The sequence below is a fragment of the Hyaena hyaena genome, unplaced genomic scaffold (assembly GCF_003009895.1).
Source record: "Hyaena hyaena isolate Hyena2069 unplaced genomic scaffold, ASM300989v1 scaffold_1582, whole genome shotgun sequence".
Taxonomy (NCBI): Eukaryota; Metazoa; Chordata; class Mammalia; order Carnivora; family Hyaenidae; genus Hyaena; species Hyaena hyaena.
Genome location: NW_024082216.1, coordinates 224,993 through 238,176, shown reverse-complemented (window position 1 = coordinate 238,176; position 13,184 = coordinate 224,993). Strand labels below are relative to the sequence as shown.

Sequence of the window (13,184 nt, the reverse complement as noted above, 5' to 3'; positions counted from 1 at the left end):
TAGCGGTCAAGCCTGTGCAGCTTGGCGGTGCCCCCTCCCACGTACACTGACTTTGGGGTGCACATCTGGGAACTAAAGCATGAGAAAACGAGTCCCCGGAGGCCGGAGGGTGGGTCTTCACGCCTTCGCGCCGGCGTTCCGCTCGGGCCGGTCCTCCCGCGGCCCAGCCCCGCCTGCGCCCCGAGCGCGGGCCGCAGCCTGGCGTCCGGCGCAGGTTCCGCCGGCCGCGAGCACCCAATGGGTGCCGAGGCGACGGGCCCGCCCCCCGGCCCTCCCGCAGCCTATCCGGGCCCGCGCGCCCGCCCCCGGCTCCAGCACCCAGCCAATGGGCGCGGGCCCCGCCCCTCCCGGCGCGGGGATCTGGCGCGGCGCGCGGCGTCCGGCGCCCGGTCGCTCGCCGCTCTTCGCACTTGCGTCGCGGCTCCGGGGCAGCCGGGCGTCGCGCCATGGCGTCCCCGGCGGCAGGCGTGGTGGTGATCGTTGGCAGGTAACCGGCCCGACGCGCCGCCCCCGAGGTTCCCCGGGCGCCCCGCTCGCCGTCAGTCTCCCGAGCTGCAGGCGGCGTGGCGGGAGCGCAGCCTCCAGCCCTCGAGGGCGCGGGGCGGCCCTGCACGCCGATGCCAGGCCGGGGCGCCGGTGGCGGCGCGGCCTTGCCGGCTGGGGCTGTTTGTTTCACTTCGGGCTGATTTGCCGGCGAGGTTCGGGAAGCCGACGGCGCAGGCGGCCGCGGGAGTGCCGTGTGTGGAGCCGGTTGGACGATGCCGGGCCCCAACGCAGATAGCCGCGCTAGAGACGCAGAGAGCGGAGAAGGCTCTCCCCGCTGTCGTCCCAACTCTTCCGTCTTGTGGACGGGAAAACAGATTAGGCAGTTTGTGGGACACCCCGCGGAGAGGGCCCTTGCCCACCCTGGACAGGCTGCCTGCGGGGTGAGGGGACGCGCGTGGTTTGTCCCCGGGGTGTCTCGGCGGGGCAGCAGGTGTTGGGGGAACGGCCGGTTCGGTCCCGGTGCCTGCTTAGTGCGGATTAGGCCAAAGGGTGTGTCAGTTTAAGAGCCTAACTTCATCCAAATTTTTGTTTGTGTCCCACCCGCTCTTTAAAAACTCCTGCTATTTGCATTAAAAACACAAGCATTTAAGTGTACCTTTGCAATGATAGGGCATCATAACAGCCTACAGACGTGCTAATACTTGCTCTGTGTGGTTAGAAGCGCCTTTGGGGGCGTGACTGTGTCTGTTTATGCCCCTGAGGTGTGGGCAGACCTTGACCCTCTCCCTCGCGGACTCAGCGTTTTCCCTTTACAACCGGTTGAAAGAAGGAATCGCGATGCTGTTTGTCAGCTTCCTCTCGCTCACAACAGTGGAGTTGACAGCCTTTGACCTTCACAGGCACGTGCATGTGTGTGGTGCCCCGAGGGCATATGAAAATGTGTTTTGAGAGTGTCCTTTGTACTGGATACGGTGACTATGCTAGCTTTGCACGTGAAGGGCCGGAGCTGTGCGGACCTCACTCCGTGCCTTGCAGTGTCCCCCAGGCACCTAATACGTGTTACCTGAGGCTTGGGGTCGATTGTTCTCCCGTGTGGCTCTGGCCCTGGTGCGAGGCAGCTCAGTTTCCCAAGAAGGAGCTGCGATTGGCCAGTCCGTTTAGTTCTGATTTCCTTGAGGGAGTTTGACAAGGAATTACATAGAGTTGGCAAACTTTGATGACCACAGGAATTAGCACAGCACAGGACAGGAAGCCCTTCCTGGGGCGCCTGGGGGGCGCAGTCGGTTGAGCGTCCGACTTCGGCTCAGGTCATGATCTCAGGTTCGTGGGTTCGAGCCCCGTGTGGGCTCTGTGCTGACAGCTCAGAGCCTGGAGCCTGTTTCGGATTCTGTGTCTGTTTCTCTCTGCCCCTCCCCTGCTCACGCTGTCTCTCTCTCTCAGAAATAAAACATTAAAAAAAAAAAAAAAGAAAACCCTTCCTGTCTGTCCCTACACCGTCAGCACCTCAAAAAACACTCATCTCTGCTTCTAGAGTAGTGCTGCTTTCCTTCCCTTCATTCCTCTCTGTTCCCTCCCTCCTCTCCCCTCCTCACTGCTCCTCTCCCTTCCTCCTCCTTCCCCCCCCCCCCCGCCTTTCCTAGCACCCTGGGTGATGCCAGGGAACGTCCATTTACAAAATGGGGCTGGGAGTGTAAGTTAATTTGCTAAAACCTGGTTGTTTCATTCTTGGATTTCAGTTGACCAAAATATACATATTTCAGTTTCAGGGACATATGGGACCATTGTTTTTCCATCGTTTCCTAGTAATTACTAGACTCCTTAAAAGTAGCTGCTAGAAATTTAGTCCCTATTTAATTCTTTTTCATTGATTTTTTCCATAAAGGCCACTGTTCATCACAGCTTTCCTTTTTTTTTTTTTTTTAATGCTTTATTTATTTCTAGGAGAGAGAGAGACAGCGTGAGCAGGGGAGGGTCAGAGAGAGAGGGAGTCACAGACTGAAGCGGGCTCCAGGCTCTGAGCTGGCAGTCAGCACAGAGCCCGACGCGGAGCTCGAACCCACGAACCGTAAGATCATGACCTAAGCTAAAGTCGGACGCTTAACCAACTAAGCCACCCAGGCGCCCCGTCATCACAGCTTTCCTACAAGCATCCGGGGCGAGTCCCTTCAGAATGGTGGGCTTTAGCCAACAGGACTGTGCTTTGGAAGAATCAAGAAAGAGAAAGAAAAAGCCTCTTGGATCTGGGGCTGTGGGAACATAAAGAGAGGGGAAGTATGGTAATGGCAACTTTACAAAATGGGAGTAAAAGTGGGTGTCCTGAAGACATTCGAGTGGTGTTCTCCAGCGATTGTATCTGTGAGCCCCAGAAGTCTGCAGAGGAGTTTACCTTTATGTAGTACCGTGTTTCTAAATAACTGAAATGTGACTTCTGAATTCGTATACATACCGCAATGTGTTTACCCAAATGTTAGGCCTTGAGCTTGTTTTAAAACAGGAACCAGTCTAGGGGAGAAGGTCAACATCACGTCCTTGGTGCCTCTTTTCACTGAGCGCACTTCTTCGGGACTGAGCTCGGGCCCATCTCCTTCAGGGAAAGTTCAGCTTCCGTGACCCTCCCCTCTGGGTAGAAACTGTATCCTCAGCAGCTGTGTGTCCGTCCTGCCTGGTCCTAGTAGACAGGTGTTCGAGCTTCTATAACAGAGATTGCTTTTTTTTTCCTTTTTACTGCTATGCAGCTTCAGTGGCTTGCTAGGATGCTAGGCTGTTGGGTTTTTTCCTTTTTTTTTTTTTTTAAATTGAGGTAAAATTGGTATATGCCATCATATAGATTTTGAGTGTACAACATTGTAATTTGATATTTGTATACACTACAGGGTGATCACCACCACAGATGTAGTTATCATCCATCATCCTTCCCTCAATTTTCCCCTTGGAAACCCCTTCCCCTCTGGTAACTTCTAGTCTGTTCTCTGTATCTGTGAGTTCAGATTAGTTGAGTTTGTTTTTCAGATTCCACATAAAAGTGAAATCATATGGTATTTGTCTTTGACTTACTTCACTTACTGTAATACCTTCAAGGTCCTTCCCTTTTTGTTTTGTTTTAGTGTTTATTATTGAGAGGGAGGGAGGGAGGGAGAGACAGAGTGTGAGTGGGCGAGGGGCAGAGAGAGGAGACACAGAATGTGAAGCAGGCTCCAGGCTCCGAGCTGTCAGCACAGAGCCCAACGCGAGGCTTGAACCCATGAGATGTGAGATCATGACCTGAGTCCAAGTTGGACGATCAACCGACTGAGCCCCCCAAGGCGCCCCACAAGATACTCCTTTTTTTAAGGCTGAGTAGTATTCCATCGTGCGCGCGCGCGTGTGTGTGTGTGTACACCATGTCTTCTTTATCGTTCATTCCTAGGTGGACACTTAAGTTGTTTTCATATCTTGGCCATTGTAAGTGGTGCTTCAGTGAACGTAGAGGTGTGTTTAACCTTTCAAATTAGTGTGTTTGTATTCTTTGGTAAATAACCAAAAATGAAGTTGCTGGGTTGTATGGTGTTTCTTTTTTTAATTTTTTGAGTAATCTCCGCGCAGTTTTCCATGGTGGCTCTTCCAGTTCCCGTTCTCATCAGTAGCGCACACAGGTTTCCTTCACAGGCTCGCCGACACGCCGTGCTGCTTATGTTTTTGGTTTTAGCCACTTCGACAGGTGTGAGGTGTTATCTCATTGTGGTTTTACTTTGCATTTCCCTCACTGTGATGTTGAACTTCTCACATGTCTGTTGGCCATTTGTATGTTTTCTTTGGGAAAATTTATATTTAGATCCCCTGGGTTGTTTTTCGTTATTGAGTTGCACTTCCTTATATGTATTTTGGATATTAACCCCTTATTGGCTATGTCATTTGCGTATATCTTCTTGCTTTTACTTTTTCATTTTCTTGATGGTTTCCTTCACTGTGCAGACACTTTTTAGTTTCATGTGGTCCCATTTGTTTATTTTTGCTTTTGTTTCCCTTGCCTTTGGTATTAGATCCAAAAAAAATATTGCTAAGACATATGTCAGGGAGCTTACCGCCTACGTTTTCTTCTAGGAGTTTTATAGTTTCAGGTCTTAAATTCATGTCTTTAATTCATTTTGTCAGTTTTATGGATGTTTTTGTACTTCCTTTCTGTTCTTCTCTTACTCTCTTCCCTTGTAGTTTAGTGATTTTCCTTAGTGTTATGTTTAGATTCCTTTCTCATTGTCTTTGTGTGTCTCCTGTAGATTTTTACCTGTGGTTAATTTGAGGTTCTCTCTATATAATAGTGTACTTTAAGTTTATAGAATCTTAAATTTGAATGCATTCTAAAAACTGTACGTTTTAGCCCTTCATATGTTCTGTTTTTAATGTCGTATGTTACATATTTTAATTTTATTTATTCCTTAGTAATTATTGTAGTTATATTTCATTGTACCACTTTTGTGTTTTAATCTTCATATCAGTTTTATAAACAGTTAATCTGCTATATTTACTATATACTTGCATTTGCCAGTGAGATTTTTTTTTTTCTTTCCTATGTTTTCTTACTGCTTTTTAGACCCTTTTCTTTTAAGCTTAAAGAAATCCCTCGAACATTTCTTGTAAGGCTGGTTTACTGATGATAAACTTCAATAGTTTTTGCTTGTCTGGAAAATTCTCTTCTTTCTTTCTTTCTTTCTTTCTTTCTTTCTTTCTTTCTTTCTTTCAAGTTTATTTATTTGCGAGGGGGGAGGAGGGGCAGAGTGAGAGGGAGAGAGAGAATCAGTTCAGGGCTTGACCTCACAAACTGTGAAATCATGACCTGAGCCAAAATCAAGAGTTGGATGCTTAACCAACTGAGCTATCCAGGCACCCCTCTCCTTTAATTCTGAATCATAACCTTGCCAGGTAAAATATTTTTGGCTGGAAGTTTTTTTTCCTTTCAGTATTTTAAATATATCTTGCCACTCCCTTCTGGCCTGCAAACTTTTCTGCTGAAAAATCAGGTCATAGTCTTATGGGGTTTTCTGTGTATGTAACAAGTTGTTTTCTTCTTGTGCTTTTTAATATTCTTTATCTTTAATTTTTGACATCTTAATTATAGTGTATCTTGGTGTTCTTTGGGTTCATCTTTTTTATACATTTTAAAAATGTTTATTTTTGAGAGAGAGAGAGAGAGAGTGCTAGACAGTGCGAGCAGGGGAGGGGAAGAGAGAGAGGGAAGCACGGAATCTGAAGCAGGCTCCAGGCTCTGAGCTGTCAGCACAGAGCCTGATATGGGTGTCGAACTCATGAGTGGCGAGATCGTGACCTGAACCGAAGTTGGACACTTAACCGACTGAACCCCCAGGGTCCCTGTCTTTGGGTTCGTCTTATTTGGAACTCATTTTGTTTTCTGGAGTAGGCCTTCTGTTTCCTTCCCTGGATTACGGAAGTTTTCAGACATTATTTCTTCAAATAAGTTTTCTCCCCCTTTCTCTCTTCTCCTTCTGGGACTCCTATATGTGGATGTTATTCCAATTGATATCTGTCCCATAGGTCAACAGCTATCTTTGCTTTTTAAAAGTTTTTCTTTTTGCTGCTCTGAATGAGCGAGGTCCACTGCCCTGTCTTCCGGGTTGCTGGTCCTTTCTTCTGCTTCATCTAGTCAGCTGTTGAACCCCTCTAGTGTATTTTTCAGTTCATCAACTTACGTTCTTCAGTTCTGTGAATTCTGTGTGGAACATTTTAATGTTTTCTGTCTCTTTGTTGAAGTTTTCACTATGTTCATGCATTCTCTTGAGTTCAGTGAACATCTTTATGACCACTACTTTGAACTCTTTATCAGGTAGATTAGTTATTTTTATTTCATTAAGGTCTTTTTCTGAGGTTTTTTTTCATGTGCTTTCATTTGGAACATATTTCTCTGTTTCCTTATATTGCTTGATTTTGTGTGTTTGTTTCTTTGTATTTGGTGAAACAGCTACCTCTCCCAGTCTTGAAAGGTTGGCCTTTCAAGTTTTCCCAGCACCATTTGCTGAAGAGACTGTCTTTATTCCATTGGGTATTCTTTCCTGCTTTGTCAGAGATTAGTTGGCCAAATCTCTCAAAATATAAATAAATGAACAAAAGTAAAAGTTTAAAAAAGTAGTGTGGATTTTTTTCAAAACTAAGTGCCATTAATGATAAAATTAGAATCGGACCAATTTTATTGCTTTTCTCCCCTGTTGCTTTGCTGCTATGTAACAGAATAAATGTTCACCTGCGGTAGGTGTTTGAAGTACTAATTCAGATTTATGAGTTTAGAAGACTTAAAGCCTTTATCAGAATAGACAGAATGGTAGGGACCCATTATATGGTCCTCCGGTGTCTAGGAGTTCAGAAAAAGTTAGTAGGATGTCCCCGGCTGTAAGGGCGGAGGCTAATTGCATTCTGTCCAAGGTAAAGTGTACTGGGAACAAGAAGGCTGACAGAACTTTCCTTCTGGGGCCGTGCAGTCTGATCTCCGCACCATCCAGTCACCTGCTCTGCAAATCCCCCCTGCCTGCACCTGCTCGCTTCCCCTCTCCTCTGCTGCTTTTTCTTGCACATGGCTGCCAACCCCCGTGTTCTGATCTTTCAACTCCAGTGCCTGTTACTGACTTATAGTTTCCACATTTTAGGTCCAGTTTTCAGGAGAGGAAATCAGATTAGGTGCTCTGTGCAGGCGAAGCTACTGATAGCATAGGGTGCTCCTAAGCCAGTTGATTGGCTGCTTCGGGTCAGATGCCCACGTCATGTCCAATCCTGGATGACTGAGTATGTGTGAGGGAGAAGGGATTCCAGTGGGTTCCCAGGAGTTGACTTTCTGCTCTTGGTGTTTCCTTTGGAGGACGGTGGGCAGTAGAGGCCATGAAACTGTTATAATAATAGAAGTCAGCTTTGTCTTTAATACTTATTGTACGGAATATAACTAGTTTCTCCTTAAGTTTTTATGAAAATTCTCAAATAAAAAAATAGAAATTATGAAAAAAAGAATTCCCTGATATGGGGCACCTGGGTGGCTCAGTTGGCTAAGCATCTGACTTCCACTCAGGTTATGACCTCACGGTTTGTAGGTTTGAGCCCCACGTTGGGCCCTGTGCTGACAGCTCAGAGCCTGGCGCCTATTTCAGATTCTGTGTCTCCCTCTCTCTCTGATCCTCCCCTGCTCACGCTCGCTCTTTCTCAGAAAAAAATAAAATAAAAAAAAGGAATACCCTGATAACTACTTTTCTATTCAACAATTATTTTAAAATTTGCTATATTCGCTTTATCTGTATAGAATTTAACCAATGCTGAATATGTTACATTTTACTTTTTTGCTAATATAAATTCTGCTGTAAATGGGTGTTTGTGTGTTGACCATATTAACGTAACCTAAGATAAATTCTGGAAGTAAAATTCCCAAGTCAGATATTAGAAATACTTAACTAAAAATTTTTTTAATGTTTTTTTATTTTTGAGAGAGAGCGAGCATGAGCAGGGCAGGGGCAGAGAGAGACAGGGAGACACAGACTCTGAAGCAGCTCCAGGCTCTGAGCTGTCAGCACAGAGCCAGATGCGGGGCTTGAACTCCTGGACCATGAGATCATTGACGTGAGTTGAATTCAGACACCTAACTGACAGAGCCACCCCGGTGCCCCTAGATGTACTTAGTTTTGATACAGGCTGTGCGACTTCCTCCAGATGCTTTGTACTGGTTTTACTCCCCTCAGTAAAATGATTGCCCATTTCCCCATAACTTCACCAATACTAAGTACGTCGGTTTTTTAAATCTTTGCCATTCTGGTATATATTGTATTTGCTATTGTGGGAGAGAAGTAGTAGAATATATTTTCAAGTTAGCTTGTAAACATACTTTATATAGCTTTTCCCCCTCTTGTGTTTGAGGTGTTCATCTTTTACTGCTGGATTTATAGGAATTTTTGTATATTTGTATGTTATAAATATTGCTTCTTTTGGGACATTTGTTTTATGTTGATTTTTTTTTTTTTTGGTCATAAAGTTATTAAGATCAGTTAACATTTATTTGGCAGTCAGTATTCAAACATGAGGACCATGGGGTAAAAATGTCTTTTTTTTAAGTTTATTTATTTTGAGGCAGTGTGCAAGCAGGGTAGGGACAGAGAGAGAGAAAGGAGAGAGAGAGAACCCCAAGTCTCCAAGTCTTCAACCGTGAGATCATGACCTGAGCTGAAATCAAGAGTTGGACGCCACCCAGGTGCTCTGTAGAAACGGTTTTGATAGAAAGGTTGAAAACGACTTACTGCTCCGGAGTGAATGCTTCTAGATGATTGTGGCTGCGTAGTTGGGGGTGGAACCGTGTGGCCTGACACAAGCAGCTACTAAGACAAATGACTGAATTATGATACCAGGCAATTGTTTAAGCCACTGCTGCCCGTTAGAGACACAACGTGAGCCACGTGCAAGCCACATACGTAATTACATTTTTTAGTAGTTACATTGAGAAAAAGGTGAAATTAATTTCCATGTTTTATGTAACATATTTTTCCAAGTGCTGTTATTTCAACAAGCAATTGATATAGAATATTACTAGTGAAGGAGCTTACGTTCTTCTTGGGGAGGCATAGTCGTTAAAGTCCAATGTCTTTTATACTTGCAGTGCAGCTCGCTATCCCCCACCCCCACCCCCAAGTGCTGCATTAGCCCCGCGGGGCTCGGAAGTGGCCGCCACGCCGGACGGTGCGGTTTCAGCAACCACGGAACCTTTGTGAATCAGGACAGCCCGTCCTCCGAAGGCCCCTTCTCCCCTCCTTAGGCCTCACCTCGCCCCGCCGCTGATTTGACAGACCCTCACGCTCACTTGGTGCAGGCGAGTCAGTTGTGGGAGGAGGTTCACTTAATGAGGTGAATGTATTGTGTTCTCCTTTGCGCAAAGTCCTTTCTGTGAGAGCAGCTAGAGAACTTGGGGCTTTTATAAAAAGAGCAGCTGGCACCTGTCATCCTTCTGGTTTCGTGTGGCCGTCAGGCTCACCCGTGCCGCCGCTCCAGCTGCCTGTCTTCTGTGCCCGCCCTCCAGCCTCCTCCTGGGCGTGGTGGGCGCGGGGTGTGGGGGACTCAGCCGATCGCGGGGTCTGCTGCCGAGGCTGCTTCGGGGCCCGAGGGGCGCGGTGTCTGACCCGCGTGTGGGCCAAGGCTTTTCCTGGATGAGTCATCTGGGAGGCTTCTGGTAGGTTCTTAAACCACAAAGTGAGAAGAAAGAGAGTTCTCTTGCTGAGAAATATTTTCATGAATTATGTCGGACACGCAACAAAGTGCCGAAGTGCTGCTGTCACACTTGGATGGTCACTGCGGAGTGGACACACGGTACAGCCTGCTGGGAAAGTGTCCTTTCTGGAGTTAGGCCACAAGAAGGCCTCCTGCGTGGTTCCGCACATCCCCGTGTGTCTCACACGTTATTGGTACCGGCAGTGGGAAGGAAAATGTTTAAAGCCGGGGCCTGAGCCATTGCGATGATCCGCCTGAATGTTATGGCCTTTTAACTGACTGCCTTGCAGCTCTGGATGTGTGTGTGTGTGTGTGTGTGTGTGTGTGTGTAGAAGAGAAAGAAGTCTTCATGCAGGGACAGTTTCTTCCAAACCCTGGCTGTGTGTGTGTGTGTGTGTGTGTGTGTGTGTGTGTGTGTAGAAGAGAAAGAAGTCTTCATGCAGGGACAGTTTCTTCCAAACCCTGGCTTGCGGTGTATAGTCTAGGTTAACAGCTCCATAATAGAACTTTCTGCAAAGAGGGGATGTTGTGTGTATGCTCTTGCTGCCCCGGTTGGTATGGCCACTTTCACATGTGGCTCCTGAAAACTTGGGATGTGTCTGGGACTGTTGGGCGAACTGATTTTTAAATTTTATTTAATTATAATTAATTTAAATAGCATGCGGCTGGACATACTAGACTGTGCGGGTCTCGAGCATTGAGGGCTTAGTAAAAATGTATATATACATAATATGTAAACTTTACATTAATTATAAAAGATTTTAATATTGCAGAAGAATATGGAGTCAAATCTGTAATAACCCTGCGCCCTTTCCAGAAGCTGGGTAGAGGTGCTTTTAGTTGTTTTCACTGTGGTCTGTCAACAAATGGCTTTGCATAATACACCTTGTAACAAGATAGTAGCCCCTCTCAGCTATGCTTTGTGTATATTAAGGGCTCAGCTCAAGTGAGCCTCCTGTGAGGCTTTGAAGCTGGGGAGCACTTGTGTGGCATTAGCAGGATTTTCGGGTCAATAGGAGACAAGCCAAGCTCTTCCCTTCAATTGCTTGGGCCCAAGCCTGACGGGGGGGAGGGGGGGTTGGCGCTGTGTGGGGGCTTCCTGTACTGGATGATCGATTAGCTGGATTGGGGGGGGCGGGGGGAGACCCCGTGGGATCATAGGCCTTGGAGCCCATTCCTTGACTGCTGTCCTCGCCCCGCTCCCCCAGAGCAGTGCGCAGTAGCGTGCAGTCACTACAGTGACACACCAGCCACGTCGGGACAAGCGTGTCCTACTACGTGTTCGACTACTTGCGAGCCAATAATTCAGCGCGTTGCTCCTTCCTGAGTGCAGGCGGCGGACGTGAGACTCACGGGGCGGAGACCGCACCTTCTCCCTTGCAGCACAGCAGGCGGCTCCCCCACCCTGAGTCCCGTGGGGGTGATGTGGGGGGTCCAGGTAGGCAGGTGCCTGCCGACTCGGTGCGCTTGTTCCAGTGCAGGGGCGCCGAGCCCGGGGAGTGCGCCTTCCAGCGCAGGGGTGCTGCGCTCCAGCGCAGGGGCACTGAACCCGGGGAGTGCCTGCATTCCAGTGCGGGAACACCAGGCTCAGGGAAGCCGCTATTTTTATAGTAAGGGGTAAGCCAGCTCGCTCTTTGTCTTTGAGGGATGTATTTTCCCTTCCCTTAAGGTTGTTGCTCGCTGCATAGGAACCCTGAGAACTGGTCCAGTGAGGAACAGCCAGGGCTTTACGTTCTTGGCACACCCAGCAAGGCCTGTGAGTGCTCATAGAGAGGCACCCCGGTCGCACGCCAGGCCCTGTCCACACACCCCCTTTGGACCCTCTAAACTGGGGAACATATTGCTGCTGATATGTGAGTCACATTTTATTATTTTTTTAATGTTTTATTTATTTCTGAGAGAGAGGGAGAGACAGTGTGAGCAGGGGAGGGTCAGAGAGAGAGGGAGTCACAGAATCTGAAGCAGCTCCAGGCTCTGAGCTGTCAGCACAGAGCCCTGTGTGGGGCTCGAACCCACAAACTGTGAGACCATGATCTGAGCTGAAGTCCGACGCTTAACCAACTGAGCCACCCAGCGCCCCCTGGATCACATTTTTAAAAGCTTCTAATTTAGAGGAAATTTACAGAATGTTGATTTGTCTTTGAACCGTTATAAAGAGTACAAATTGTAAGGACAGTTTGTGGATGAGATGCAACTTGCTTTTGATATTCTAAGTGGTATTGGAAAATCTCAAGATTGGAAGAAAAATGGAGCATAGCTCAGCCACCTATCCAATATTTGATGGCAAGCGATTCCTACCTTTGTTCACATACCTCAGTTCCAAGGCTTTTCCACCTGCTTGGTCCCTGGGGCTGCCTTTTCCTGAGTAACATTAAGATCAGGATGAACCAAGCAGTGGAAATAGGTACAGTAGCCTCAGCCTGCAGTGCTGTGTTGTCTGCAGGAAATCACACTCTACGCATGTGAGCATGCTTATTTCTTCCAGCCTAACAGCATCCCCACTTGACCGCATTTCTCTTTCCAGTAATTGCCACATTTTTCTTTAAGTCTCAGTAAAATTGTCTATATTCTGTCTCTGGTTCCTTTGTTCCTATCCATATTCTTTCTATTATGGAAAAGTTTCAAATCATATTAAAGTTGGGAGAATAGTACAGTGAAAACTTAGGTCCCCTTCTGCCCCAGTGTCAACAAGTGCTAACAAAGGGCTAATCTAGCTTCATTTATATTCCCTTCTGTGGATTAATTTGAAACACATTCCAGACATTGTATCCTTTCACCTACAGCTGAAGTCTGACGCTTAACAAACTGAGCCACCAGTCGCCCCCAGTATGTTCTTATTCAAGCTACCAGAACCTTTTAAAACGGAAGCCAGGGCATGCCGTTCCTCTAAAACCTTCTATTATCCTGCTCATCTCACTTGGAGTCAAAGCCAAAATTTCTCTCCATGGGTTCTGAGTGCCTCCCGCCCTCTCTGATCGCCTCCCCCCCTTCCCTCTACCTCCAGACTCGCCAGCTTGTTGATGTGGACCCTGCAGACACCTTCAGTTCTCTCTGCCCAGATCGCCCTTCTCCCAGAGGCCTTTGCCGCGGGTCCCCTCACCCCCTCAGCTCTTTGCCAAAATGTCCCCTTCCTAGTGAGACAGCCCCCGAGGTGCTTTTAGGACCTCTCTGCCCACAGTGCCCGCTGCCCTCCTGCCTCCCGCGGCGCTGCCTGCCTGTGTGCTCCCTCTCCGCCCACGGGGAGCCCGGGCAGGAAGTTTTGTTTGGTCACTGCTGTGTCCCCCGTGCCCAGGACTGCCTGGCACACAGTAGGCGCTCGGAATATTTCTTCAGTGAATGACTGTGGCCTTCATAGTAACCCCATAGGAAGAGGCTACTGACCGTTATATGGTATTTGTCACTAGATGATGAGGGTTTTTTGTTGTTTTTCTCCCCCTCCCCCTCCCCCTCCCCTCCTCCCCTCCTCCCCCTCCTCCCCCTCC

At 47.7% G+C, this 13,184-nt stretch overlaps 1 protein-coding gene across 1 annotated transcript in view; it reads left to right on the top strand.

Moving 5' to 3' along the window:
• Nucleotides 1–379: 379 nt before the first annotated feature.
• CRYL1 (crystallin lambda 1) overlaps nt 380–13,184 on the top strand; it is a 127,476-nt gene continuing 114,671 nt past the window's right edge. Inside the window, exon 1 of the mRNA XM_039224268.1 lies at nt 380–487. Coding sequence (XP_039080199.1) covers nt 447–487 — 41 coding nt within the window. The 5' untranslated portion in view covers nt 380–446. The remainder of the gene's footprint in view (nt 488–13,184) is intronic.